Source organism: Carlito syrichta, unplaced genomic scaffold (genome assembly GCF_000164805.1).
Source record: "Carlito syrichta isolate Samal-C Ts95f unplaced genomic scaffold, Tarsius_syrichta-2.0.1 Scaffold146042, whole genome shotgun sequence".
In the NCBI taxonomy this organism is placed as follows: domain Eukaryota; kingdom Metazoa; phylum Chordata; class Mammalia; order Primates; family Tarsiidae; genus Carlito; species Carlito syrichta.
The window spans coordinates 190,494-217,140 of record NW_007090138.1 but is presented as its reverse complement, the minus strand read 5'-3'; the positions used below and the strand labels follow the sequence as shown (position 1 = coordinate 217,140).

General features: G+C 40.4%; 2 protein-coding genes across 2 annotated transcripts in view; one reads left to right on the top strand and one right to left on the bottom strand.

The window, feature by feature from the left end:
- LOC103251815 (connector enhancer of kinase suppressor of ras 3) overlaps positions 1–19,949 on the top strand; it is a 352,217-nt gene extending 332,268 nt beyond the window's left edge. Inside the window, exons 21-22 of the mRNA XM_021708754.1 lie at positions 7,989–8,179; positions 17,624–19,949. Of these exons, the coding sequence (XP_021564429.1) occupies positions 7,989–8,179; positions 17,624–17,827 (395 nt within the window). The 3' untranslated portion in view covers positions 17,828–19,949. The remainder of the gene's footprint in view (positions 1–7,988; positions 8,180–17,623) is intronic.
- OPRM1 (opioid receptor mu 1) overlaps positions 1–26,647 on the bottom strand; it is a 229,683-nt gene that overhangs the window by 64,169 nt on the left and 138,867 nt on the right. The gene's annotated exons all lie outside the window — the stretch shown is intronic.

Here is a 26,647-nt window from a genome sequence, read left to right as displayed (position 1 = left end):
AGAGACAAAGTCTCGCTGTGTTTCCCAGTCTGGTCTTGAACTCCTGGGTTCAAGCGATCCTCTGGCTTCAACCTCTCAGAGTGCTGGGATTATATGTGTGGGCTGCCATGTCTGGCCCACTGAACTTTACTTTTAAAGCATGCATCAAATATATTTACCTAGCATAGTATAGCTGTGTAAATGTATAGCAATATTTAAGAAAATAAGTTTTGGGTTTATAACCTAAGTTTGTTGCTCCATGACTTTGCTAAAGCAAAAATATTTTTAATCTTTCTATGTCTTGATATCCTTTTCTCTATATTAGAGCTAGTAACACTTTTCTCATAACATTGTTAAAAAATAATGAGATAATGTTGGAATAACATTAACATGGCATGTGTCACATAGTAAAAGATCAAAGGATGATAGATGTTTCTACTAACAGGGACAAAAATAGGAGATTTCTCTCTTAGAATTATATTATACTAATGTTGTTGGTCAATAGTGTCTTTACTGTTAGAATGAGTAATCTAGATTTTTCTCAGTTAAGTAATTTAAATCCGTCTGACAGAATCATTTCAAGTCTTTTGCTATGTTGTAGAGTTGTCAAATTCACTAATTAAAGTCTATAAAATTCTTTTGATCTGTTGGCATCAGGTGCTTAAATAACATTTGTAAAGTCTTAAAGGGTATGCAGAAGGCCCAAATGACTGTATAATTTTTTTTCTTTTTGTGACAAGTGCTATCCATAGTCTTTTCTTTCTTGAACACGTAGAATAGTACACATGAAACAGGAAATACTATTTTTTTAACATAAACTTTTCCAAGTGCTGCATGTTTGAGAACTAAAATTATCTTCCTTGGGACATTACTTAGACGTTCCTAATCTCAAATAAATTATTTCAACTTATAATATAAAATATGGCAGATGAGTTTTTCCCCTGTCTTCTGAATCCAGCATTTATGTTCTAATAGAAAATAAACAGCCACATTTTAGAAAGCTCAAGGAAAGACCAAAAATAAGATAGTGGGGGAGGCAGTGTTGAAAATATAGCATTTAAAGCGATAATCTGCATACAGTGTTCTTGACAGACAAATTCTGGGTCTCCTGGAACACGCCTTTCCTGACAGAGCAGACAATAGACTGGGGTACTGAGGAGGAGGCTGAGCATAGCACATTTATCTGGCATGATCTTGGAAAGAGTGAACTTCTAACTCTTAGTTACAAATGCTGTTTTGTCTCATTTGCTAGTGTCACCTAGAAGGGCCTTTTAAAAATCAATCAACAAATCTCTATCTATCTATCTATCTATCATCTATCAATCATCTATCTAGATCATCCTTCTTTAGTCTAATTAGTTAGATAACTGACCTACGTTTGGAGAAAGTTTACCAGTCTGCTCCCTTGAGATATTCTGAGGTAGTCTAACAAATGTGAAAGGTCACCAGTACTTTCCTCAAATACCAACTTGATTTTTTGGTAGAGACAAGATCTCACTATATTTTTCAGTCTGGTCTTGAACTCTGGGTTCAAGTGATCCTCCCGCTTCAGCCTCTCAGAGTGCTGGAATTACATGCATGAGCCACCATGCCTAGCCCATTGAACTTCTTTATTTTTTTGAGTTGGAGTCTCACTCTGTCACCTAGACTGGAGTGCAGTGGCATGCTCATGACCACCAAAGTCTCGACCTGCTGGGCTGAGGTGATCCTTCTACCTCAGCCTTTCAAGCAGCTGGAAAACAGGCACATGCCACAACGCCTGGCTAATTTTTTGGTTTAGTGTAGAGATGAGGTCTCATCAAGTTGGCTGGTTTTAAACCTGTGAGCTCAGGCAATCCTCTCACCTCAGCCTCCCAAAGTGCTGGGATTATAGGCATGAGCCACCATGCCCGGTCCGAACTTTTTTTTTTTTTAAATGCATCATATATATTTACCTAACATGGTATAGCTATATAAATATGAGTAACTGGTGCTTTTGAGCAGAGATTTTGGACTTACTCCTTTGAACAAAGCCAAATTTTTCTTTTGTTGTTGTTTTGTTTTGTTGGACGAGGACCTGACAGAAAATAAGTGCTGCTTTATGGACAAGTCTCAACTTGCTAGTTGCACCTCTAGTCTCTTTCTCTTCCAATGAGTTGTGGCTGGTGTTGCTACTCAAAGTATGTTCTGACATCACCTAGGAGCTTGTTAAAAATTTAGAATCTCAACACCATCCCAGATGGATGGAAGTGGAATTTGCATTTTAACAAAATCCCGAGGTGATTGTTTGCCTGTTAGAGTTTGAGAGGACTGGCCTAGAAGTGTGTGAGCTTGCACAGACAATGTGGAACTGAACTTTTACTCTTAACCTCATTATTGATTTGCAGTTTTTTTGTTTTTTGCTTTTTTTTTTGAGTCAGAGCCTCACTCTGTAGTCCAGGCTGGAGTGCAGTGGCACGATCATGGCTACTACATCCTCGATCTCCACCTCAGCCTTCCAAGTAGCTGGAACCACAAGTGCACATCACCGCACCCAGTTTATTTTTTGATTTACTGTAGAGATGAGGTCTTGCCAAGTTACCGAGACTAGTCTGGAAGCCCTGGGCTCAGGCAATCCTCTCGCCTCTGCCTCTCAAAATGCTGGGATTACGGGTGTGAGCCACTGCACCCAACCTGATTTGCATTTTGAAATGATCACTTGCTGTTTTTCAAGAATCTTCATTTTTGTCATCCATAATATAAAAACAGTTTTTACCTTCTTTGACAAAGCACTTGTGAGGTGAGATGATCTGGACTGTAAAGTGCCTTATGTGGCTGTGAGAATCTAAGTACCATTGTTTAATGTGGGAAAACTAAGATACACATTAGAGTGAAAGGGTACAAATTGCATTGGAAACACTTGACTGTCAGACAAATCCATTTATTTTGCCTCAGAAGAAAAGGGAGGTGGAGATAATTAACTTGGCTTCCATTTCCAATGGAAGAGAAATGAGTGGTCTTTTCTGTCAATCTTTTTTTCTTGCTTTTTATGATCTGGTAAAACAAGTGATATAAACGAGTGCTTTCTAATATGAAATTGTGATTTTTAAAAATATTTACATAAAAAATAAAAGGGAGATTAAAAAAAATTTTACTTTATTGAAAAATCTTTGGAGGCTCAAGGGTAGGCGGGAAGGGTCAACAAGCCCACCAAGCCCATGCTAGTATCAGTATAGCAATTGGGCAGGAGTCTCACGCTTGTTCTGTTATGTGCTCACATTCTTTGGGTCGTTTTTTTGTCCTATGATCCTACTCATCACCTGCTTCCATTATTAACGGATGTTCATTTTACAGCTCTGCAAGGATATTCGCATCAACCATTAGCAACAGTAAAAGCAATATAATGCCCCTGACTAGGTCATGGACTTGGTTGGATCACAGGTGTGTCCTCTGAGTATTTAGTAATATATTGTATATCTTTCAGGTTATGACACACAAAACAGGCAATAAGGGTATTTTCTTGACTCTGAACACCACCATTTATTATAGTATTGACCTTATGTGTGTGGGTAATTCTGGAGTCAGGTTATTAGAGGTCAGACATCTAGTCTTTCGACTTCAGTTTTCTTCTGCAGGAAGATTGAGAGGCAGGAACTTAAGTGGTCATTTGTCTTTCATTTTTTTCTCATTTCCGCAACAGTTGTAATCTTATCTGAGCATACTTGCCCCTTATTATCTTGTTTTTGGATAAATTCTAACAAAGAATGTTCATTTTCTGGATATCATATGTGAATTTTAGGTGAATTCTGTATTGACTTTCAGTAAGTGAACCTCAGCAGGTTCACTCTTTGTTCATTTTAAAATTTAATTATTTTTATTTTTATTTTTTTGAGTTGGAGTCTCACTCTGTTGCCCAGACTGGAGTGCAGTGGCCGCTCCCGGCCACCGCAGCCTCGACCTGCTGGGCTCCGGCGATCCTTCCGCCTCAGCCTTCCTAGTAGCTGAAACTACAAGCACGTGCTACCACGCTCGGCTAATTTTTGATTTATTGTAGAGATGAGGTCTCGCCAAGTTGCCCAGGCAGGTCTTGGAAAATTTAATTATTTTTTTGAGGATCAAGTGACACACACACACACACACACACACACACACACACACACACACACCCCAAAGTTTAAGTTAGGGAAAGAAATTGGAGAAAGGAGAAACATAGCCTCTGATATTTTTAGCATAAAGATAACATATTTTCATATCAGCATATCTAATAGTAATAAAATTATTCAAAAAGGGGGCTCTATTTATTGTTCATTTAGGGAATACACTCTAAGCCATGCAATTTCAAGATTCTGAAATTATTTTTGTCTTTCCAGGTATAATATCTATTGACTCAGATTTGTAATCTTAATATAATAATTTTTACCTTGACATAATAACAAACTAAATGCATTAGTCAAAAGTAATTTTCTGGTACAATCCTTAGTGGCACAATCAACCTGCTTGGCGAACACAGAGAAATTTAAAGAAGTTGTTCTGTTTGTCTTTGTCATACACCTGTTTGGTTTGCATCTTGAAGTTTATTAAATATATATTACTTAACTTAAAAATACTATGGTATTGAAAGCTATGTATTTAGGTTTTATTCAAAGCAGGGTACTACTTGGCTAATTGTGGAAAAAAAAATACGAAGACATGTAAAATCACTGTTCCCTTGTGTGTATGAAAACTCCCAGGGTACTCAATCCTAATGTCCCCTTAAAGAGTCAGTTTTTCCACTTAATTTTCTTAAGCTTTTCTAATGTCTCCAGGTTAACCCTAGGACTGTTGCCATCCTTAGTATTTCTGCTGTTTATCATCAGCTCTCATAACAATCTCATAAACGCCTCCTTTTTTAAGCTTCATTGAAATATATTTCGCATATAATAAAGTTAACACGTAAGAGTGTACAGTTCAGTGGTTTTTAGTATATTCAAATAATTGTGCAACTGTCACAAAAATCCAATTTGAGAGAATTTTGGCTAAAAGAAACCCCTACACATTAGCTGTCATTCCCATTCCTGTTGTTTCCCCCCCGCCCCCCCCGACCCAACCCCAGGCAGTTATCATTCTACTTTCTGTCTCTGTGGTTTTGCCGAATCTGGACATTTTATATAAATGGAATCATGCAATGTGTGGTTTTCTGTGACTTTCTTTTACTAAGCAGAGTATTCTCAGGGTTCATCCATCCACATTGTAGCATTGTGGGCGATTTAGTACTTCTTTCTTGTGGTTTTACCGTATCTGGACATTTTATATAAATGGAATCATGCAATGTGTGGTTTTCTGTGACTTTCTTTTACTAAGCAGAGTATTCTCAGGGTTCATCCATCCACATTGTAGCATTGTGGGCGATTTAGTACTTCTTCCTTTTCCTTACTGAATAATATTCCCCTTGTATGGATATGCCAGCTTTTATTTATCCATTCATCAGTTGATAAACATTTAGGTGCTTCCCACCTTTTTCCTGTTATGAATAATGCTGCTATGACCATTCATGTACACTTTTTGTGTGAATATATGTTTTCAATTCTCTTGAGTATATGTCTAAGAGCAGAATTGCTAGATCACATGATAACTGTATGTTTAACATTTTGAAGAACTCCCAAACTATTTTGCAAAGTAATGATTCTATTTTACATTCTCAGCAGCAATATATGAAGGTTCCAGTTTTCCAAATTCTCATCCACACTTATTATTGTCTTTTTTTTGAGTTGGAGTATCACTCAGTCACCCAGACTGGAGTGCAGTGACACATTCATAGCCACCCCAGCGTCGACCTGCTGGGCTCCAGTGATTTTTCCGCCTTAGCCTTCCAAATAGCCAGAACTACAGGGACATGCTACCAAGCCTGGCTAAATTTTTTTTATTTTTGTTTTTATTATAGAGCCAAGGTCTCACCAAGCTGCTTGGGCTGGTCTTGAACCCACGGGCTCAGGAAATCTACTCATCTCGACCTCCCAAAGTGCTAGGATTACAGGCTGTGCCACCAAGCCCTGCCCTGTCTGTCTTTTTAATTTTAGCTGTCCTAGTGGGTATAAAGTGGTATCTCTTTGTGGTTTCGATTTGCATTTTTCTAGTGACTGATTATATTGAGCATCTTTCATGTACTTATTGACAAAAGCTCACTTTTGATGTCTGCACAAAGCCTGAGCCAAAAAGTTTGAATGGTCTTCAAATGTAGTTTTTGGTATCCCCCTCCTTTTTTGAGACAGTTTGGTAGAGAACAAAGACCAACACTTTAAGTGAGTCACAAAATTAGTGCAACATCTTTTGTTCTCCATTTTATGAAAGGGTATTGGGAATACTTGTGGTGACTTTCTGGGATGGATGGGGGAAACTAATTCTTGCTTAAAGATTTCTAATCTTAGAGAAGTAAACTCTAAAGTAAGTGAAGTTTGTTTGATTTTGATGCTTCTAAATTACAACTATATGCTTTTCTCTCCTCTTTGAAGAGGCTGTTTTTTGTTTCCTCGTAATGTCATGCTTTTTATAGGGTCCTCTCTCGAGCTTGTTCTCAGGACAGGAAATGAAAGATGTAAACATTAAAGAATACATCGTGGAAAAAAATCTCATTGTGTGTCTTTCCCAAGATTATTCTCAGAGAATTAAGGAATAACAGGTTGAAATTCTTAGTGAGGACTTAAAGTAAAATCAAGAGATGATTTTTTTGGGGGGATAACCTCTTTATCATTTGAGGCCTTTTTAGGTGCGTATGATTGAAAACCTCACCCAGAGAAGCTTAGCATTGGCTTCTGTAGGCTGAGAAGGCTCCAATCATACCATCAAGATCTATGTCTCAGACTTGATTAGCTCCATTATCATTATTCTTGGGATAATTTTTGGAAGCTTCCAGCACACAACATCACATTTGGTGTAAGAAAAAGAGAGATTGCTGCTCCGATACTCCAAACCAAAGTCTTGGAACTGAGTCTTCCTGGCCCCAATTGGCCTCACCTGAGACACACGCTTATTTCAGAATCAATGGCTGTGGCCAGAATGGTGGACTGCTATTGGCTTAGTCTGGCACATGTGGTCCCTGCTGAATCATGTGGCTTAGTCGCTTCACTAGACTCATGTGACCTGAGACTGGTTTGGAAGGAGAATAGAGTCTGTGTGGCGAGATGAGGAATGATCACTCTCTGCTGTAAACCATAGACAGGTTTCTTCTCTCAAAGGGTTGTTTTGGGAAGGACAGTAAGCAGTCATCTAGGGCAGTGGTTCTCAAACTTCAGGGTATGTATTGGTTTGCTAGGGTTTGCCTATCTCACTGTTGTATTTTAGAAGCAAATATTTATCAAGTTTCACAGATTCCAAGATGGAGAAGACTTTTGCCTCAAGGTGAGTCACTACTCTAGTCTCTCCAATACCTGATTTAGATGGTAAATGGATGAGACTTGGCCTTAGAGTTGATGTTATGGGTTGATGTATAATAAATGGATTAATACTTTTGGAGATGTTGGGATGAGGTGAATGCATTTTGTGTGTGAGAAAGACAAATTTTGGGGAGGGGGAAGATGAACTGTTATGCTTTCAATTGTGTCCCCCCAAAATTCCTATGTAGAAATTCTAACCTTCAATACTTCCCAGAGTGTGACTTTATTGGGAAATATAGTTTTTTCAGATTTAACTAGCTAAGATGAGGGCATTGAGGTGGGCTTCTAATCTAATATGGTTGATATCCTTATAAAAAGAAGAAGTTTGGGCACGAAAGCATGGACATAGGGGGGATTCTGTGTGAATACTGGAGTTTTGCTACCACAAACCAAGGGACCACAAAAAGCTAGGAGAGAAGGCTGGAACTGCTACTTCCCTGATGCCGTCAATGGGAGCATGGCTCTACAGTAACAAAATAACCCAAATTGAATGGCTCAGCCAACGAATATTTATTGTCTCATGTTCTGGAGGCTAGAAGTCTGAGATCAAGATGTTAGCAGGAACATGCTTTAGGACTACTATCTAATGTTCTTTACTTGATTTTAACTTGGTTTATAGTTATTGCTTCATTTTTTTAATAGAAGAAACAAAAGCGTCTGAAGATGAAATGGAGAAACTCTTCAAATCATTAGAGCAAGCTAGTCTATCTCCTCTTGGAGACCGACGACCTTCAACCAAAAAGGAGTTGAGAAAGTCCTTTGTTAAGCGGTGCAAAAATCCGTCCATAAATGAGAAACTCCACAAAATCCGAACCTTGAACAGCACATTAAAGGTAACAGAATTTCAGACTGTGGGTGAACTCTATAGATATGGGGCAAAGAATGACTGGTTCTACAGAGATTCATGCTAATCACAGTGTGTTTGTGTGGGTGCAGGAGAGGGCAGTAAAAGTAAATATATTCTTTATAGGTTGAGATGACTTTGACATTCTTAAAGCACTAGGACAGTCACACAGAGGCACGAAAAACAATTTTCTCAATAGGCCTTGATTTTTACATTCACTCTAATATCAAATTTCAAATTTTAAGCCCCTGGATGGCAAAGGCCATGTGTAGTTTGTTTTTGTAACTCTTGTACCTATCATAGGACCTGGCACAGTAAATGTTGATTACAGACAGAGATCAACTGGTGAGAATAAACAATAGTATAAATAAGATCTTGGGTTCTCATCTATTTCATCCAAGGGTACCATTCTTCTGTACTGCATCCAGAAGAAAACGTCCTGATTTCAGATGTGGCAGAGACTTAGGGACTGAGAGTGGTAGGCACTGCAGCCAAGGAACACCATGAGAACCCAGTAGTGGGAAGGATACACTTTATGGTAATAAGCCAGCAGATGTTTTCACAATGAGAGTAAGGGACAGAGTACAGGATGTGCTGAAGCTATGCTCAGGGTCTCCCTTAACTAAAATGATTCTTTGTAACAAAAGCACCCTGCTTTCACATTTAGATTATGGCTTGAACAAGAGGAGGCCAGGATGCTTTGTAAACTAGTCCTGAATTAGCAGAAGATTTATAGATCCCGAAAAGCTTTGATAGATCCTGCTATTTAATTCTGTTTAGTATATGGCCTTTTGCATTGTGAATTTGAGTCCACTTCCAGGAGAAAATGTCAGCAAAAGGACAAGGCTATAAAAACAGGCTGAGTGGCTCTTAGTCAGATGTCCCAGTCAGTAGAAGACAGGAACACCCCAAAAGGCTGTACAGGAAAGGGAGAAGTATATTTTAATTATACAAAGAAAAATCCAAATACAGATAGAGTCCCTCATATTTAATGATGGAAGACATCACTAACATTCAATCCACAATACATATAGAGTTGATAAATATATTTGGTCATTCAACTTAATATGCCATAGTTTGTTGGGAGTTTACTTTTCTATTTATTTGTGATAGCTGATATAAGTGAGGACATTTTTCACTGAGCAGATACTTCCTGAATCTTACTTTGTACCAGACACTGTTCTAGGTTGCTGGGACCATTGAGTGGACTCCACTGGGCAACGGAAAGAGAGGAAAACAAACCCATAGTTAAAATACAGTGTGATAATGACTGTGGTTGGTACATGCTCAGGGTGCTTTGGCAGCCCAGAGGGGGAAAGTGACTGACTGAGAGCATTAGGGATCATGTTATGAAGCTCATGAGAAAGAAAGAGATGAAGAATGGCAGGAAGAGAAGAGAAGGCCATGCAAGGAAGTGGAATGTCTATCAGTGGATGATATGTTGCAATCCGTGTTGGGAGAGACCAGAAGTAGAGACCAAGGAGAGCATGGGCAGTTTGAGTCATTTACAGGAAGAGACAGACTGAGGCCTCAAGCCTTTGGTAGAACAGTAAACCCAGGATTCTAGACCTTCACTGACCTGGCTACTGGGAGCTCAGGTTTGTGGAAAGGATCAAAAGTTTTATTGTCCTCTCTGGTTCTCTGTGGCCTCTTGTTCTTTGTGTGCTATGGATCATGTACTTGAGGGAGTCAGCTGCTTTTATTTTTCTTCCAGTGTATTAGTTAACCAGTGATAGTTAACAAATTATCCCAAAACTTAGCAACTTCAACAAATAAACATTTATTATTTCAGCCTTTCTGTGGTCAGGAATCTGGGCATGGCTTGGTCAAAAGTTTCTGCCTCTAGGTCTCGCAAAAACTATGATCAAGCTGTCAGCTGGGGCTGCTTGCGTTCCGCCACTGAAAGGGATTTGCTTCGAAGCGCTTGCATGTGGTTACTAGCAGATTGTTGACCTGGAGGTCTCAGTTGCTCACTGGCTGTTGGCTAGAGACCACCCTCAGTTTCTTGCCACATGGGCTTTTTCACAAGGCAGCTTACAACTACAAAGCTGGCTTTCCTTAGAGCAAGCAAGGCAGCAAGAGCAAGAGATCAAAATGGGTTACAACCCAGTTGCAATAGTGGCATCACATGATTTTTGCAGTATTCTGTTTAGTAGAAGCAACATATTAGCCCAGCCTATTTCGGGGAGGGGGATTACCTGAAGTCTTGAAAACAGGTCGTAGGAAACATCGGGAGCTTGCTTGGAGATGCCTACCATACTCAGCTGGAGAACTACTCTGTCTGTACATTTATGGGAAGCAGCCCTTTCCATAGACTCCTTTGGCCTCCCAAAACTGTAGTGCTGGGGGCTGATGAAATGTAGCAAGACTCATGTCATGTGGTCCTGTTAATAGTGACCTCAGGAAGTAGGAGGACATGTTGATGTGGAAACTGGCTTCATTGAAGAAACAAAACAAAAGCAAAGTACATTAACCTATTCAATGAGGAAAGATAACTTGGTACATGTGTGTTTATTTATCCAAAGGCTATAAAAGTTATTGTTAATTGAGTTTTTTTTTGTCGGAGTCTCACTCTATCACCCAAGCTGGAGTGCAGTGGCACACTTACAGTCACCCCAGGGTCAACCTGTTGGGCTCTGGTGATCCTTTCGCCTCAGCCTTCCAAGTAGCCAGAACTACAGGCACACACTACCACACCCGACTAAGTTTTTTGATTTTATTGTAGAGATGAGGTCTCGGTAAGTTGCCTGGGCTGGTCTCGAACCCACGGGCTCAGGCAATCCATTCGCCTCAGCCTCCCAAAGTGCTGGGATTACATGCTGAGCCACCAAGCCCAGCCTGTTAATTGTTTTTATAACTCAAAGCAGTGTAGAGAGCGGTTGCCTTTGAGGAAGAGGAGAGGATGAAACCAGGAGAGGGCACAGGTGGAGCGTCTGAGTGTTGGGTATGGGTCCTTCTTGGACTTTGGTGGTAGTTACGTGGTTGTATTCATTTTGTGATAATTCTTCAAGCACAACATTTTCTATTTGTGAACTTTGTTGCATTCAAAATGGAATGTGATAATGACTGTGGTTAGTACATGCTCAGGGTGCTTTGGCAGCCCAGAGGGGGAAAGTACTAGGAACATTAAGGATAATGTCATGAAGCCCATGAGTAAGAAAGAGATAACGGTAGGAAGAGAAGGGAAGGCCATTCAAGGAAGTGGAATGTCTACAGTGGATGATACGTTGCAATCCGTGTTAGGAGAGACAGGAAGTAGAGACCGAAGAGAGCATGGGCAGTTCAGGTCATTTGTAGAAGGAGAGAGACTGTGGCCTCAGGCCTTTGGTAGAGCTACAGACTCAGGATTCCAGACCTTCGCTGACCTGGCTACTGGGAGTCCAGGTTTGTGTAAAGAATCAGGGGTTTTACTATCCTGATATATTGCAACAAAAATTCTTATTTAAAAAAACTTTAAAGCAGGAGGACAAGGAAATACAACAGCGTTTCATGCAGAAGTTGTTTTAAAAAAAATGTTTATATTAGTGATAGGCACATTCCATAAATCAAGAAAAATTCCTATACTAAAATTATATTGGAATGAATGCTCTTCAAGTTGAACTTGAACAAAAGTTGATTATATTATTGCCATACATTAAATGTAGACCTTTAGGAATTTCTTTCCTTTTTTTGTGGGATTTGGGGAGATGAAGGTGTTTATTCAACAAGGTTATCTCACTCAGTAACAAAAGAACAGGTGGTGGAATTTCTAACAGCTCAACATTCACTGACTTTTGGCTAAACCTGTCTTTATTAAAAATAAATGATTAGTGGAATGATTAATGGATCCAGCTGAAACCCAGTTACTCTGGCCTATGTCAAGAGAGGAATGAGCTTTCCCATCCCTATAACTACTCTGGTAGAACACATTTCTGTGCTTAAGTCCTGAGTCTAGCCGTCTTCTGACTCTCTGGAGTAAAAATTGAAAGTACAGTATTCTCTCACGATATTTTTGGAACCCCTGCTAAGCCTTACTTGCTTGCCAGAAAGCAAAGCGGATGTCGTAAAAGTAGTTTAGAGCTTCCCATGAACCTCCTGTGTCACCCAGGAGAAGCAGGACCATTGCATGAGTCTTTGAGCCTCAGGGACCTGCCCTAGGAAGGAGCTCAAAAGATCCTGGTGTTCCATTAATTTTCTTCTGCTGTAGTCTTGTCTACAGTTTTTTCTTTTAACTATAAAAGAACAAACACAGATTCAAGCCAAATGGTAAGAAATTTGAAGTGTTCAGAGCCAAAAATCATATGAGAAGTGTTAGTCTAATGCCCAAAGTTGAAAAGACCCTTTTCTGAAAACATTTATCAGATTTAAAGAAGTGGTGAATTCAGTTTTGCCTTTTAAAAATCAATGTCCCCAATTATTGTTAGTCTTTAAAGATCTTTTTTAGTTTTTTTAAAATAAAATATTAGAATCTTTCTCTGAAGCAGATGTCTAAGTTTCTTTGGAAAAAAGTAAAACTCCTTAAATAACTTTATATTAATAGCACTATGGTGATATCAGAGGATGAAAGCTTATTTTTTTGTGTGTGTGTGGAAAAGATATTTTTTGAAGCATAGATATTGATGATTCAGAGAGAAGAAAAAGAATTCTTTTGGTCTTGCCTGAATTCCTATAAACAATCCTTTTACTTACCCACTTGACCTTCCTTTCTTCTGCTTCTGGGTCCTGGACTGCCTGCTTATTTGTCCCATCCTGCTTTTGTTACTTTCCTACTGCACTATTTCTTTCTCCTTTCTGGAAGGAAGGCTTCCTATGTTTCTCCATCTGTCTGTCTGTCTATCTATCTACCTCCATCTATCTACTTACCTGTCTATCATCTATTATCTATCTTTGTCTATGTGGTTTGTTTATGGAGGAAACTTTCTCAGCCTCTAAGCAGGGGTCCTAATGCAAGAGATTAAAAAGCATTCATTCATTCAATCCTCATTTCATGATTTTATTTTATTTATTTTTTTTAGAGATATGAGGTCTTGCTCTGTCACCCAGGCTGAAATGCAGTGGTGTGATCATAGCTCACTGAAGCTTCGAACTCAAACAATTCTGCCACTTGACCTCTCGAGTAGCTGGGATTACAAGTGCTCTACACCATGCCAAGATCTCACTCTGTGGCTCAGGCTAGAGTGCAGTAACATAAACACAGCTCACCACAGCCTCAACCTCCTGGGTTTAGGCAATCCTTCCACCCGCCTGATGAGTAGCTGGGACTGCAGGCGAGTGCCACCATGCCCAGTTATTTATTTATTTTATTTTTTGTAGAAACAAGGTCTCACTCGAACTTCTGCCTCAGCCTCCCAAAGTGCTGGGATTATAGGTGTGAGGCACTATGACTTGCTTCTTATTTCACATATTCATTTTTTCAGCAAATATTTAGTGAACATCTACATGTCAGTCATTCTTCCAGGCTCTCAGAGCTATACAAGTAGGCATACCAGGCAAAAAGGCCTGCCCTCATGAAGCTTATATTTCAATTGGGGAATAGACAAACATAATTCATTATTCAATGTGATTCTATAATAAGTGATGATAGATTTGATAGAGAGCCGAAAAGAAAGGGAGCAGGAATTGTGAGGAATTGATTTTTAACTGTGAAAGACATGAAATGCCTTGGAATTTAGGTAAAATCTGAAAAAGGAAAGGGATGAGCCTTGAGATGATCAGAGACAGAATATTTTAGGCAAAAGGAACAAAAATGCAAACATCTTGGGGTGGGACTGTGCCAAATGTGTTTAAGGAAGAGCAGGGAGGTCCATGTGGATGGAATGGAGTGGGGGTGGGGGACAGAAAGAGCAGAGAGGGCTGCAGGGGCAACAGGGAGTCATGTCATTGAAGGTCTTGCTAACGTCGTAGACACCAGATTCTGCTCAGAGCGAGACAAGAAACCTTGGGAAGGTTCTGAACAGAGGAGTGGCATGGTTTAACTTATTTTGAAGGTACAGATGCCAGGAATTGCTGGTGTATTGGGTGTGAGAGAAGAAGTCAAGGATGGCTCCCATGTCTGCCCTGAATAACTGGAAAGATGGAGTTACCACTAGGTGCTTTGCAGAAGACTTTCTTAGAGCAGGATTTGGAGTATATTGATGAAGTAGGGATGGGGAGATGTAAAGAATAAGAACTTTTTTTTGGACATGGTGTATTTATGATGCCCCTTGGGTGTATATCTGAAGCTGCTGAAGAGGAAGTTTGGACAAATATATGTGGAGTGCAGGGGAGAGGTAAGAGGAGGTATAAATTTGGGACTGCCAGCATGTAGGGAGAGTGGGAAAGATGACATGTGATGGCCAAGAGCATGAATGTAGACAGAGCAGAGAATGGGATGAAGGCTAAGGTTCTAGGACACTCCAGAGCAGGAGTCCTCAAGCTTTTAAAACAGGGGGCCAGTTCACTGTTCCTCAGACCGTTGGAGGGGCGGACTATAGTTTTTAAAAAAAAACTATGAACAAATTCCTTTTTTTTTAAAAACTATAGTCCACCCCTCCAACGGTCTGAGGGACAGTGAACTGGCCCCCTGTTTTAAAAGTTTGAGGACCTCTGCTCCAGAGTGAAGAGATGGGATGAGGAGCAAAGAAGACAGAACTAGCAAAGAAGACAGTGTAAAGGTCATTGTGGCATGAGAAAAAAATCAGGATCAGGTGTCACAAAAGCAACCTGATGAAAATGTTCAAGAAGGGGGAGTAGCCAACAGTTTTAGGAGCTGTTGATAAACTGAAGATGAATGATTGATCATTGGATTTAGCAACATGGAGGTCACTGTTGGCCTTCACAAGAGCAGTTTCGGTGAATGATGGGGGCAAAAGCTTGGTAGAAGTGAATCTATAAAAGAATGGGTGCAGGGACCATTGGAGACAAAGAGAAAAGTGGAGCATTAGTTGAAATGGATTGGGGTAAGAGAGGACTTTTAAGATGGGAGAAATTGACTGGGTCTGATGGTTCAAGTCTGTAATCCCAGCACTTTGGGAAGTGGAGGTGAGAGGATTGCCTGAGCTCCGGGCTTTGAGACCAGCCTAAGCAACATGGCAAGACCTTGCCTCTACAATAAGTCAAAAAATTAGCCGAGTGTGGTGGTACATGCCTGTGGTTCCAGCTACCTGGAAGGCTGATGTGGAAGGATAGGCTGAACCCAGCAGGTCGAGGCTGTGGTGGACCTGATCAGTGTGACACTGCATTCCAGCCTGGGTGACAGAGTGAGAATTCAACTGAAAAAAAAAAAAAAGGGCAGGAAACTGATGAGTCACAGGAGAGAAGAGAATTGCTGGGGGGAATTTCTTGAGTAGGAGAGCTGGGGTTGTTATGCCCGAGCAGAGAGACTGGCCTTTGCTAGTAGTACATATATTTCTTCTGTGTGACCAGGAGGGAAGGCAGAGCTTATTTATGCCAATGTAGTGAACAGGCAGTAGGAACTTGGGAGAAGCTCTTTTCTGATGGTTTTCCTTCTCCCCGCAAAATAGAGAGCAAGGTCATCAGCTGTGTGTGAGGATGGAGGAGGAAGTTAGGGAAGAAGTCCACGTAATGGCAGTGCTTGTGAAGTTTTAGCTACTTATGTGCTGTCCTAGAGGTAGTCAGAGAGATTGGTTTAATAATAAACATGGATGGAATATCTGCATGCACTTGGCATTGTGTTAGGTGCAGGGAATACAGGGATGAAGAATATGTTTCTTAGCACCTTCTTAAGCTTTAGAGTAGGTGGCATGACTGATCCATAAACACCTAAAGATACCCAGTACGTTCTCAGAGGGCTCTCAGCCTTGGAAAACATTAGAACATCAAACTAAAAAGCTTCTTATTCAAGTTTTGGGGTTCAGAGAAGGCTTTCTGGATATCGCAAGGCTGAAGTGAGTATAGATGCATGAGATATAGAAAAATGGGGAAAGAAAGATTGGAAAGTGTTTTGTGGGAAACAAACTCTAGAAATTCGAGTTTATCAGGTGAAGAAAGGCAAGGAAGATTCTGTGGGTGGCACAGCATCACAGAGGTGTGAATTAGTGTTGTGTGGGTGAGAAAACGCATGTCAAGACCTTAGACTGGAAAGTAAGAAGGAAGGAGAGTACCAATGCAAACGGCACCAATGCATGGGAGGAGCCTTGGCACGAGGGGAGCCATGCGGTGGACTGAGCATTTCGATGAATCCCTGCACCTTCTTGTGGGCCTGGGAGGCAGGGATCTTGCTTAGGGGCTGTGGCATGATATATTGAGCTATATATCCAAGTAGGATCTTGGTCATAGGGATAAGGAGAGCAGGCATAGATTTGAGAAATGTCGTCAGGGCTGACAATATTCTCTGTTGTGCCACTCAGAGAATCTTCCTTGCCTTTCTTCACCTGATAAAAAAACTAATTTCTAGAGTTTCTTTTCATACAAAACACTTTCCAATCTTTCTTTACCCATTTTTTTTAATAACTCATACATCTATATTTACTTCAGCCTTATGTTACCCAGAAAGCCTTCCCTGAGCCCCAAACTGGAAAATAAGCTTTTTTTAATGTAGAGGATGATGTATCTTATTTTTACTCCACTCCTTAATTACAGAAAACTCTAACCCGAGCCAGATATTTGAGAAATGTGCATCATTGGTTTCAGAGGAGGCAGGGTGGAATAGTGCCAATAGATTGTTAGTACTATTCGAATACATACTGTTTTCATGGAAGGTTAATAGTCTCTGACTAAAAAGGTAACCTGGGTATTAGTCTCTTGCTCTCTTTCTCCATATATACATGGAAATTATATATATAATATAAAAGTTATTATTATATATATATATATATAATTTGTGTGTGTGTGTGTGTGTGTGTGTGTGTGTAGACAGGGTCTTACTCTTTGCCTAGGCTGATCTCAAAATCTTGGCCTCAAGCAATCCCAAAGTGCTGGGATTACAGACGTGAACCACCATGCCTGACTAATTCTCTATATATTAGTTAAATAAATGTGATTTGTTAGAAAATAAATTAAGATAATTTGATATGTGAAAATTTTTAAAAGATATATTTTATGATACTTTATGTCTTAGGTAAAGTGTTATCTTCCAGTTTTACTTAGTATAGTTTGGATGGTCTGTGAAATGCCAGTATATACAATTATGAGTATTAGAGGACTAATCCTTACATGAAGCTAGTCATTACTGTGGTAAAGAATAACGGGGCTGAACAGGGAAGAGCATTGTAAAAGACCTTGTCTTTATGTCTGGTTCTTCCACTAACTTTTGGGTAGGCTACTTCGTTGTGGCTACTGTATGTAAAGAGAATATTCTGTCATATTTCTTAGACTTGGTGTAGGGATTAGAATATCAAAGTGCAAAAATGTTCTGATAATGTACATGTGTATTTGGAAAGGAACTGATCAAGATGGTTTATTAAGATTAAGATACAGTATCCCTCCCTTCCCTCCTGTTTTTCTACCTGGACAGTGCAAAGAACGTGATCTGGCCATGATTAACCAGTTACTGGATGATCCAAAGCTAACAGCCAGGAAATACAGAGAGTGGAAGGTCATGAACACCATCCTGATTCAGGAAATTTATCAGCAACAGCGGGCCACACCTGCCCCTGAAGACACCTCCCAGGAACTCAAGAAACCACCTTCCTCTGCCTGTGTTGAAAATTCTATTTGAGAAAAAGCCAGGATTCTCTCCTCTTCAAGTTTGCCACAAGCAACTCTTCAAGATGTTGCAAGAGCTTACATGTTTCCTTAAAAGGAAAACTGAAACCCAATCCCTCAAGCGTCAGCTGCCCCTCAGAAGATGCACCTTAGATGAAGACAATCACCAAATACAGCAGGACTTCTCATTCCAGTTGAAACGCATCTGTGGAGATTGGAATGATTGAGTTCAGCTGAACAAACATTTTTTGTGTCTCTACTGGGAGCTCATGGTGATGCTAGGCTCTAGGTGGGATGTGAGAAATGTATCTTCTGTTCCTTGCTCTCAAGAAAATTCTATGGACAAAAGTCAAATTTTACCAGGGACAATTATTCATAGAAACATTCTGTTTTCCGAAAGAAAAATATAGATATTCCACCTGGTTGGGCAGCTGCGTTTCCCCAAAACAGTTTTATCTTTTTTTTTTTTGAGTGGAGGAATGTTTTCCACAGCAGGAATTGGAGTAGGACAAACGTGAACGTGATTATTGCAGAACAAGAATAAAAATTCCTCGCCTTTGGTATGAAACGGTGGTGCCTTTTGCACTTGTTGAAAAATACTTTGTAGACGATGGTGTGTGAGAGAGTCCATGGAGGAGACGTGTTCTCTATTCCACTCACTCAAAGGGCAGCTTGGTATTGTCACACTTGACCCAGGTTAGGGAGTCTGATGAATGTTTCTTTTCCTCTCAACAGCTAACGAAACTATCTCGTCAGTTGAGATCTCTATTCCTTCCTAGTTTTTTCACACAATGGTAGGGAATGGTCATAAGTCCGGCAAAGAATATTTGCTGCTTTTGTCCTGGGCTGTGGTGCCTACACACAGTATGAGTTTATACCTAGGTTTCCTGGGATCAATATCAACAAGGTGATTTTGGCAACAAGATGATATTGTTTTAATATCCTCACTCAAGAGAAACCCCAAAACAAACAAAAAACAGAAGAGTTAAAACATAGTTGTTTTATTTTTGTATGTTTATGTGTCACTTTGTGTGCTATGTGAATAGCTATCTATAATATGTTTGTTATTTAAATATATTTATAGAAGTTCAAATTATTAGTGTTTTAAAAGATGGTATACTATTATATGTTGTACTCAATATATACTTGACGTATATACTTTTTGCTTGAGAAAAATAAGAATACGGTTGATTCATTGGAGTTATGTTGCACTATAATGTTTGAGGAATGCTCAGGAAATCTTGTGAGGAAAAAAGTAAGGGCATGCATTTATATTTTTTTCAATTTTCTTTCCCTTCCTCTCCCCTTTGTGCTCTTAAATTTCTCTATCTCTTGGCACTCTTTTAAACAGAAAAGGACTTTCATTTTAGGTTATTCTTCCTATTAATTAAATTTTAAACTTCATGTCATTTATGCCTATAAATCTTAGACCAAATGCAACACAACTAATGTAATCTGTTGACTAAAGATTAATAGAAATCTGGGGTTGTTGGTAAAGACAACACACAGATAAATAATATGAAAGTCTTTTCTTACTAATCACCATGAATATTTCTTATCATCAGAATAACCACAACCCAACAAGAACCCATTTTGGCTCACCTGCCCCTCACAAATCGTTCACACACACACACACACACACACACACACATACACACACACACACACACACACACACACGTCCTTTCAAAGTGTGACTTGACATTCAAATGGAAATAATCCACTGAATTGTATCCACAAACTAAAGGGAAATAGTTGCTCAATATTTCTCCAGGCTTTCCTAAGAAGACTTAGCACTCTGTAAACACAAAACAATCTTGCCATTAAGAAATTTAAACAAACAAACAAAAACCAAGAAGCAAGTTGTGGTACTAGAAGCTTCTCTAAGATAAGAGGCCATGTCAGTCAGTTTGGCCCAGCAAGCAATTAGGTATTCCTACACCTAGGTGGACTCACGGAAGAGGAACCTGACCTGCAGAGACCTGAGAGACTAACATTTCAGGTTCTCAGATTGGACCCTGTTGCTCCGGTTTGAGAGGCCAATTCTTTAACTTCCTGACTCTGGAAATTATCTTTGTTTTTTTTTTTTAATGTAAGGCCATTTAACATTTTTATTTTATTTTTTGAGCCAGGTTCTCACTGTTGACCAGGCAATCGTGGCTCACTGCAACCTCAACCTCCTGGGCTCAAGCGATCCTCCTGTGTCAGCCTCTCAAGTAGCTGGGACTACAGGCATACGCCATCATTCCTGGATAACTTTTTGATTTTTTTTTGTAGCGACAATGTCTCACTATGTTGTCTAGGCTGGTCTCAAACTCAAACTCTTAGGCTCAAACGATCCTTCTGTCCCTGCTTCCCAAAGTGCTGGGATTATAGGTGTGAGCCACTCACTGTACCTGACCTGGAAATGATCATTGACTCTTTCTGCAATTAGCAGCTATTAGAAGGTTGACGGTTTAGGATTGCAATGTAAACAACATTGAAGGAAAGAGAAATAATGGTAGAAATAACAGTGTGACACAGAGTGCTCTCCCACTTTTTTTGTTTGTTTGCAACACAAACCTATGGACTTCCAAATAGTATTTTCTAAATTGAAGAGCTCCAGAAGCTTTGAGTCAGTCTTGCTTCTCATGAAGATGTACTCAACTGACCTTTTATTGTCAACCCCTTTAGTACTATTCCAATGTAAAGGCCAAAAACATCTATGAGGTTACTTAACCAAGCCTTAAAGTTATTTTTCAAAGACGTTTCAAGAAAGTCCAGAAGTGTCTGCCTTGCTAGGTAGAGCTTACTTTGGGGAACTGTCCAAAGGGAAAGTGAAACTGAACCATACAATTTTGCACCTGCCCGTCTGTTCCCCAGTCGCCTGCTCATTGTGTTTTCCCTGTAAATGCTTTTCCTCTGGGCCAGGTTGTTTGAGAAAGTAGGGGATGCTTCCATGTTTTCTCTATCTTGGCTGTGGCCACTAAGAAGAGGGTGAGGGCATAGAGAAGAATGAGATGAAGAGTGGGTGACACTCTCCATGACACCCAGTGCAGGAGGATGTGGGACTCCCTCTCTTGACCTCAAGTCACTTATCTAGTCCAAAGGATATTGGGACCACTGGATTACCTCCAGTTATTGCTTAGGACTAGGTCATCTCTAAAATGGCTTTGGGGCAGTTCTGTGATGTCTGAGAGAAGTCTCTTATGTCCGGTCCCATAGCCATCAGGTCTGTGGGCTGTGGAACAACACAGAACCACGGCTACTCAGGAAGGGAATGGAGAATCTGTGAGCACAACAGGTCCAAACCTGTGGCACCTGTTAAGGATTAGGATGCGGAGAGGACCCCTGTGGAGAGGACCACTTCTCTCCATCGTTAGCCTGGAGGCCCAAACAGGAGCTTGATGAGATGCCCTCACCGGTTGATACACTGCAATTCCACGCTGGGTCCGATGGCCAGTCCCGCATTTGAAGGGCATCTGTTGCTTTTAGGAAGTCTTAGCTTTGCCACAACAGCTCAAAGCTCAGAGTAGGATCAAAGGCCTAGAAAGAATCCTGAAGTATGGGATTACAAAGACTCCAGGAAGCCTATGAAAAGAGACTGTGTTTGGAGTCAGATTTCAATGGGAAACCATGCCTTATATTTACACAGTACTTTGTAGTTTGCAAATTGATGTGTTCCAGCATTCCTCCCTCACCTCCTCTGCCACCCCATGGTCTATGTGAGATGACTGTAGATCATTACAGTGAAGTGCCTGGCCTAGAGCCCCAAGTGGTGAAGCCCGAACTTGAGCTGGAGTCTCAGGACTCTCAACCTGCTCCTCCGCTCCCCCATCCCCCAAGTTGGTGTTAGAGCAGAGCCCTAGAGCCAAGCAGTTCGACTTAAAGTGTGTACTACAGGCAGCCCTTGTGGCTTCTGGGCTAAATTTCCCTTTTGAAACCCGAAGGGGCCTCCATTCCCTGAGCAGTCTCTTCCTAACTGTCCTGCCGAGAATACTGGCGTGCTGTCTGAGGGCTGGGGTTTAACCTGATCACACTGTGCTCCCTGACTTTCCTTTTGCACATTATACTTTATTTGTGAGGTTGCTGTGAGATCCTGGGATGAAAGAGGCATATTTAAAGAGACTGAGAGTGTTTGTTTTGCTTTCCTTTTAAGGCATGTGCTGTCAGATGTTAAAGACTCAATTTAGTGATTATGGATCAGTCCCTTGACCTTCCTGTCTCAATTTCTTCTCATGTAATTATGATAATTTCCCCAGCTAGCCTTCAAATCACAAACGATGTCACAGAGATGAAACAGATTAAAAGAAAAAAATATTTTTAAATCTTTTGAAGAGAGGTGCTATATAAAATTTAAGCCATATTTAAATTCATGGGCACATATCTCTTTGTAAGGAAGACAACATTTTGATATAGCCATACAGATGATTTAATGAGTCATTTAGGTACAACAGGTGTTTATCCAAAATTCACTTTATATGGAAAAGCTTTCCTATCTAAATGAAGTTTTAGGATATATTTTTTTCTTCAGTCTTATAGAATATGATATTGGATTGGGACTTCCCAATTTATTCATTCCAATTTTTTGTATACTTCCCATCCAAAGAGAAATAAAGTCCTCGAACTGGGAGGTGACTGCCTTGCATAGGGCTTCATAATGCATAGTTAAAAACAAAAGCCCTGAAACTAGGTTTGTGCTGCTCACATGAAATGGACTGGGGAGCGGGAGCAATTCCACCCCTCACAGAAAACCACCCATCTCCTTGAACGAAATACTGAGCAGACAGACGTTTTTCTGTGTTCTGAGACAGGAAGCAACTTCCTTGTGTCTTCTGCACAACTTTGCTCTTTCCCATATGACTCCAGTACCACGTAAAAAAACATTGCAAATGGCTTCTACATGAACAAGATGCTTTTACATTTCTCTTGTGAGATTTAGCTGCTCTGTGTTATATTTCTTGACGTAGCCCAAAGGGGAAGCATGCCCCATGGTAACATTAAACACCCTATACTGAAACCCAGGATGTTCTACCACCATATATTTCAATGTTCTTGCATGATGGGGATGTGACTTTTTAGCACTGCATGGTGTTTGGGGGCAAAATGTTCATGTGAAAAATGATACCTTAAATTTTACTGTGTTTCCATTTCTGTGTCAACTACCCCTTTGACTCACCTGGAAAACGAGGCATGGCTCATTTCTCCTGCTTTATGTTTTTGGGGTTGACTTGTAAGATATAAATAAAAATAAGAAGAAATATATCTAGTAAAATGACATGACAAACATTTTGAAATATACCACTGGTGTTCATTTTCTGCCTTGCAGTGTTGCTTTCTCTTTTTAAATAATTTTTAATTGTTTTATTTTATTTTTAAAATGGGGGGTACAAATGAGGGTTAGGTACATTTTGCACACGCATGTGTTTTGCAGCATTATTCACAACAGCAAAAACACGGAACCAACCAGCAGAGTGTTGCTTTCTCAAAAAATTATATCTGACTGGGAAGGGTTTAATGGTCACCCCTTGATCGGCTACCAAGGTTATAGTGCCCTCTGGTGGCAGTCACAAAGAGAAGAGCGTCTAGACTATTTTTAATTAAAGGAGTTAGGCATAATGGAAAAAATCGATCTCAGTTTACAGGTGTATTGGTACGGTTATATTTAGATTTTTCAAAAATTGCCATTGGACCACAAAAGTTGACTTGCACATTATATTATCTCTTATCATTACTAGACACCCACATTTTGTTTAGAGAAGTTTTAAAATTTGCAGATTATAAAAGCTGCAACCTGTGGGGCACAATTCCTTACAAAACATAAGATATTGATGTGAAGATGAACAAAGAAAACATTGAAAAATTCTAATAAATTGCTTTTTGTTAGATCCACTGACTCGAGAAAGATAACCTGCGTTAGAACGTGAGTTTCACCGCCCCAACGGCTGTCTACACAGAACGAGTTTTTATTTTGTTTCTCCCTCTCTCCCAGTTCTCACGTTACATGCTGAGCCCATCCTCTGTTTCCTCCATCCTTCCACCATCAAAGACTTCCAGGCTCCCAGAAGGAAGCAATAAAAGTTATTTTAGGCCAAAGGGATTTGCAAAAGGCACAGCTACTGTGTGTGTTCTGATTTCTAGGAAAATCTTGTATGAGTTTCCTATTGCTGCTGTAACAAAGCACCACAAATTTAGCAGCTTCAACACATTTGTTATCTTACAGCTCTGGAAGAAGGTTGCATTCCTTGTGGAGGCTCTGGGGTAGAATCTGTCTCTTTGCCCTCTCCGGTGACTGGGGGTCACATGCACTCCCTGCCTTGCATTCCTTATGGAGACTCCAGGGTAGAATCTGTCTCTTTGTCCTCTCCAGCATCTGGAGGTCACACACACTCCCTGCCTCAGTTCCCTTCCTCCAGCTTCAGCGTCACCAACCTGCATCCCTTCGGTGCCTTCCTTCTCTTGTCACATCCTCTTCAGGCTATTTTATTTTTTATATACACGTTAAAAGCATTTTTAAATCACAGATGAAGTCTCATTACGTCGCCCAGGCTGTTCTCGAACTCTTGGGCTCAAGCAGTCCTCCCACTTCGGCCTCCCAAATTGCTGGGATTACAGATGTGAGCCAGTGTGCCCAGCCAGGCTCTTTTAAGGACCCTTGTGATTCCAATGGGCCCACCTGGATACTCCAGGATAATCTCTCTATGTTAAGGTTATTTGATTTGCAGCCTTAATTCCCCCTTGCCACCTATAAGCAGGTTCCAGTGATTAGGTTATGGACATTATCGTGCTTGCCACAAATCTTCATTTCAAATATTCTGCTTAGTTCCCTTCAACCATCATCTCCCAGAAATTCAAGGATTTCTAAGTTTTACTACAAGCATGAGAGTCCTTTTGCTTACTGTGTGACCTGAATTTGGCTTTATCAGGCAATGTTCACCAGAGGAAACATAATTCTATCTTTATGAGGAGAAAACGAAGAAATTCCCGATTTTCAAAAAATCAGCTTCCTCAGGGACAATATTTTATTTTTATTTTTATTTTTACTTTTTAGAGACAGGGTTCCTCTCTGTTGTCCAGTCTGGAGTGCAGTGATTGGTGCAACCATAGCTTACTGCAACCTCAAACTCCTGGGCTCAAGTAATTCTCCTGCCTCAGCCTCTTGAGTAGCTGGAACTACAAGCATCAGCTACCACACATGGCTAATTTTTTTTTTTTGTTTGTAGAGATAGGGGTCTCATTATGTTGCTCAGGTTGGTCTTGCACTCCTGACCTCTAGCAATCCTCCCGCCTCAGTCTTCCAAAGCATTGGGACTATAGATGTGAGCCACCACATTCAGCCTGACGATATAATAATTAGATCAGGTTTTCACAATACATTCGTTTAAAGACAAAGCATTAAAAGATCCCTTTGAGAATCAAATATTATAAAGCAAAGGATAATTTAGGCCTCAAAATCTTAGGTTTATGATTTTCTTGGTACCAAGTCGGATTGTTAGATGGGTTTGGCCAGTTCTGAAGCTTCCTCCCTCATGGAAGTATGAGGGGGCTTTTCTGAGTGGGTGTTGATGCTGAAATGTGTGGATAAACATAGAATTTCCAAAGGTCCAAACCTGTATAAGCCATAGTTATTTTTCTTACAACAGACAAATCTGCATTTTTTGTTTGGGAAAGTTTTATTTTTCCTTTTATTTTATTTTATTATAGAGATGTGTGTACGAGTGAGGGTTTAACTACATAAGTAGGCTGCATGCAGGTGAAGTTTGGGCTTCTAACTGGCCCTTGTTCCCCTGGTACTGGACCAGGTACCCTTTGTGTTGTCACGTGCCCCCCACCCTCCTCCTTTCCACCCTCCCCTAGCAGTGTCCAGTGACTGCTGATCCCTCCTTTATGCTAATATGACTGTTGTTCAGGTTCCACTTATGAGTGTGAACATGTGATATTCGGTTCTTTATTTCTGTGATAGATTACTTATTATGATGGTCTTCAACTTGATGGTCATCCAAATTGCTGCGAAGGCCATGATAGTGTTCTTCTTTATGGTTGTGTAATATTCATCATGTATATGTACCACATTGTCTTTATCCAGTCCCCTCTGGATGGGCAGCAAGTTTGTTTTCATGTTTTTGGTATTGTGACTAGAATGGCAATAAACATGCATGTACAAAGTGTCTTTTTGGTAGAATGATTTATGTTCCTCTGGGTATATTCCAGGAGAGGGATTGCTGGGTCGTGTGGAAGGTCAATTTTTAGTTCTTTTAGGAATCACCACATTGCTTTCCATGGAGGCTGAACTAGCTTGCACTTCACTCACAGTGTAGAAGCGTTCCCTTATCTCTGCACCCATACCAGTATCCATTGTTAAGAGGTAATTCCTTGATGCTAGTTCGTCGGTTTTTCCAGTCATGTATTTTGGGACGTCACAAACAATACCAACACCAAAGTCTCTTCTGAGCATGTCTTGGCAATTTTATCCAGAGCGGGACATACTGGCAAGGGACAAAACTCCCAGACAAACAGGGTGACTGGATATTTAGCAAGTCATTATCCTAGTGCCAAAGTTCATCGCTGTGTGTGCTGTGGCTGCCCTGCCCAGATTCCTTCACCTGACCAGAGCATTCATTCCCCAGTGGCTATGAGTTTTTGCAGCTGACAGCAAGTCCCCTTTCCAGAAAATTGCCCTCAGCTACATGAAAGCCACTTAGACCAGGAGGTCAGGCTCCCCATCCCCAGCCATGGTGCCCACAGCTGAGGACCGACTGATGTACAAAAGACCAGCCTCTTGGTCTCAAAATGGAACCCATTCTGTGGTGTGATTCATGCTTCAGAGCTTCCCCTGGGGACTAGGCTGAATCTA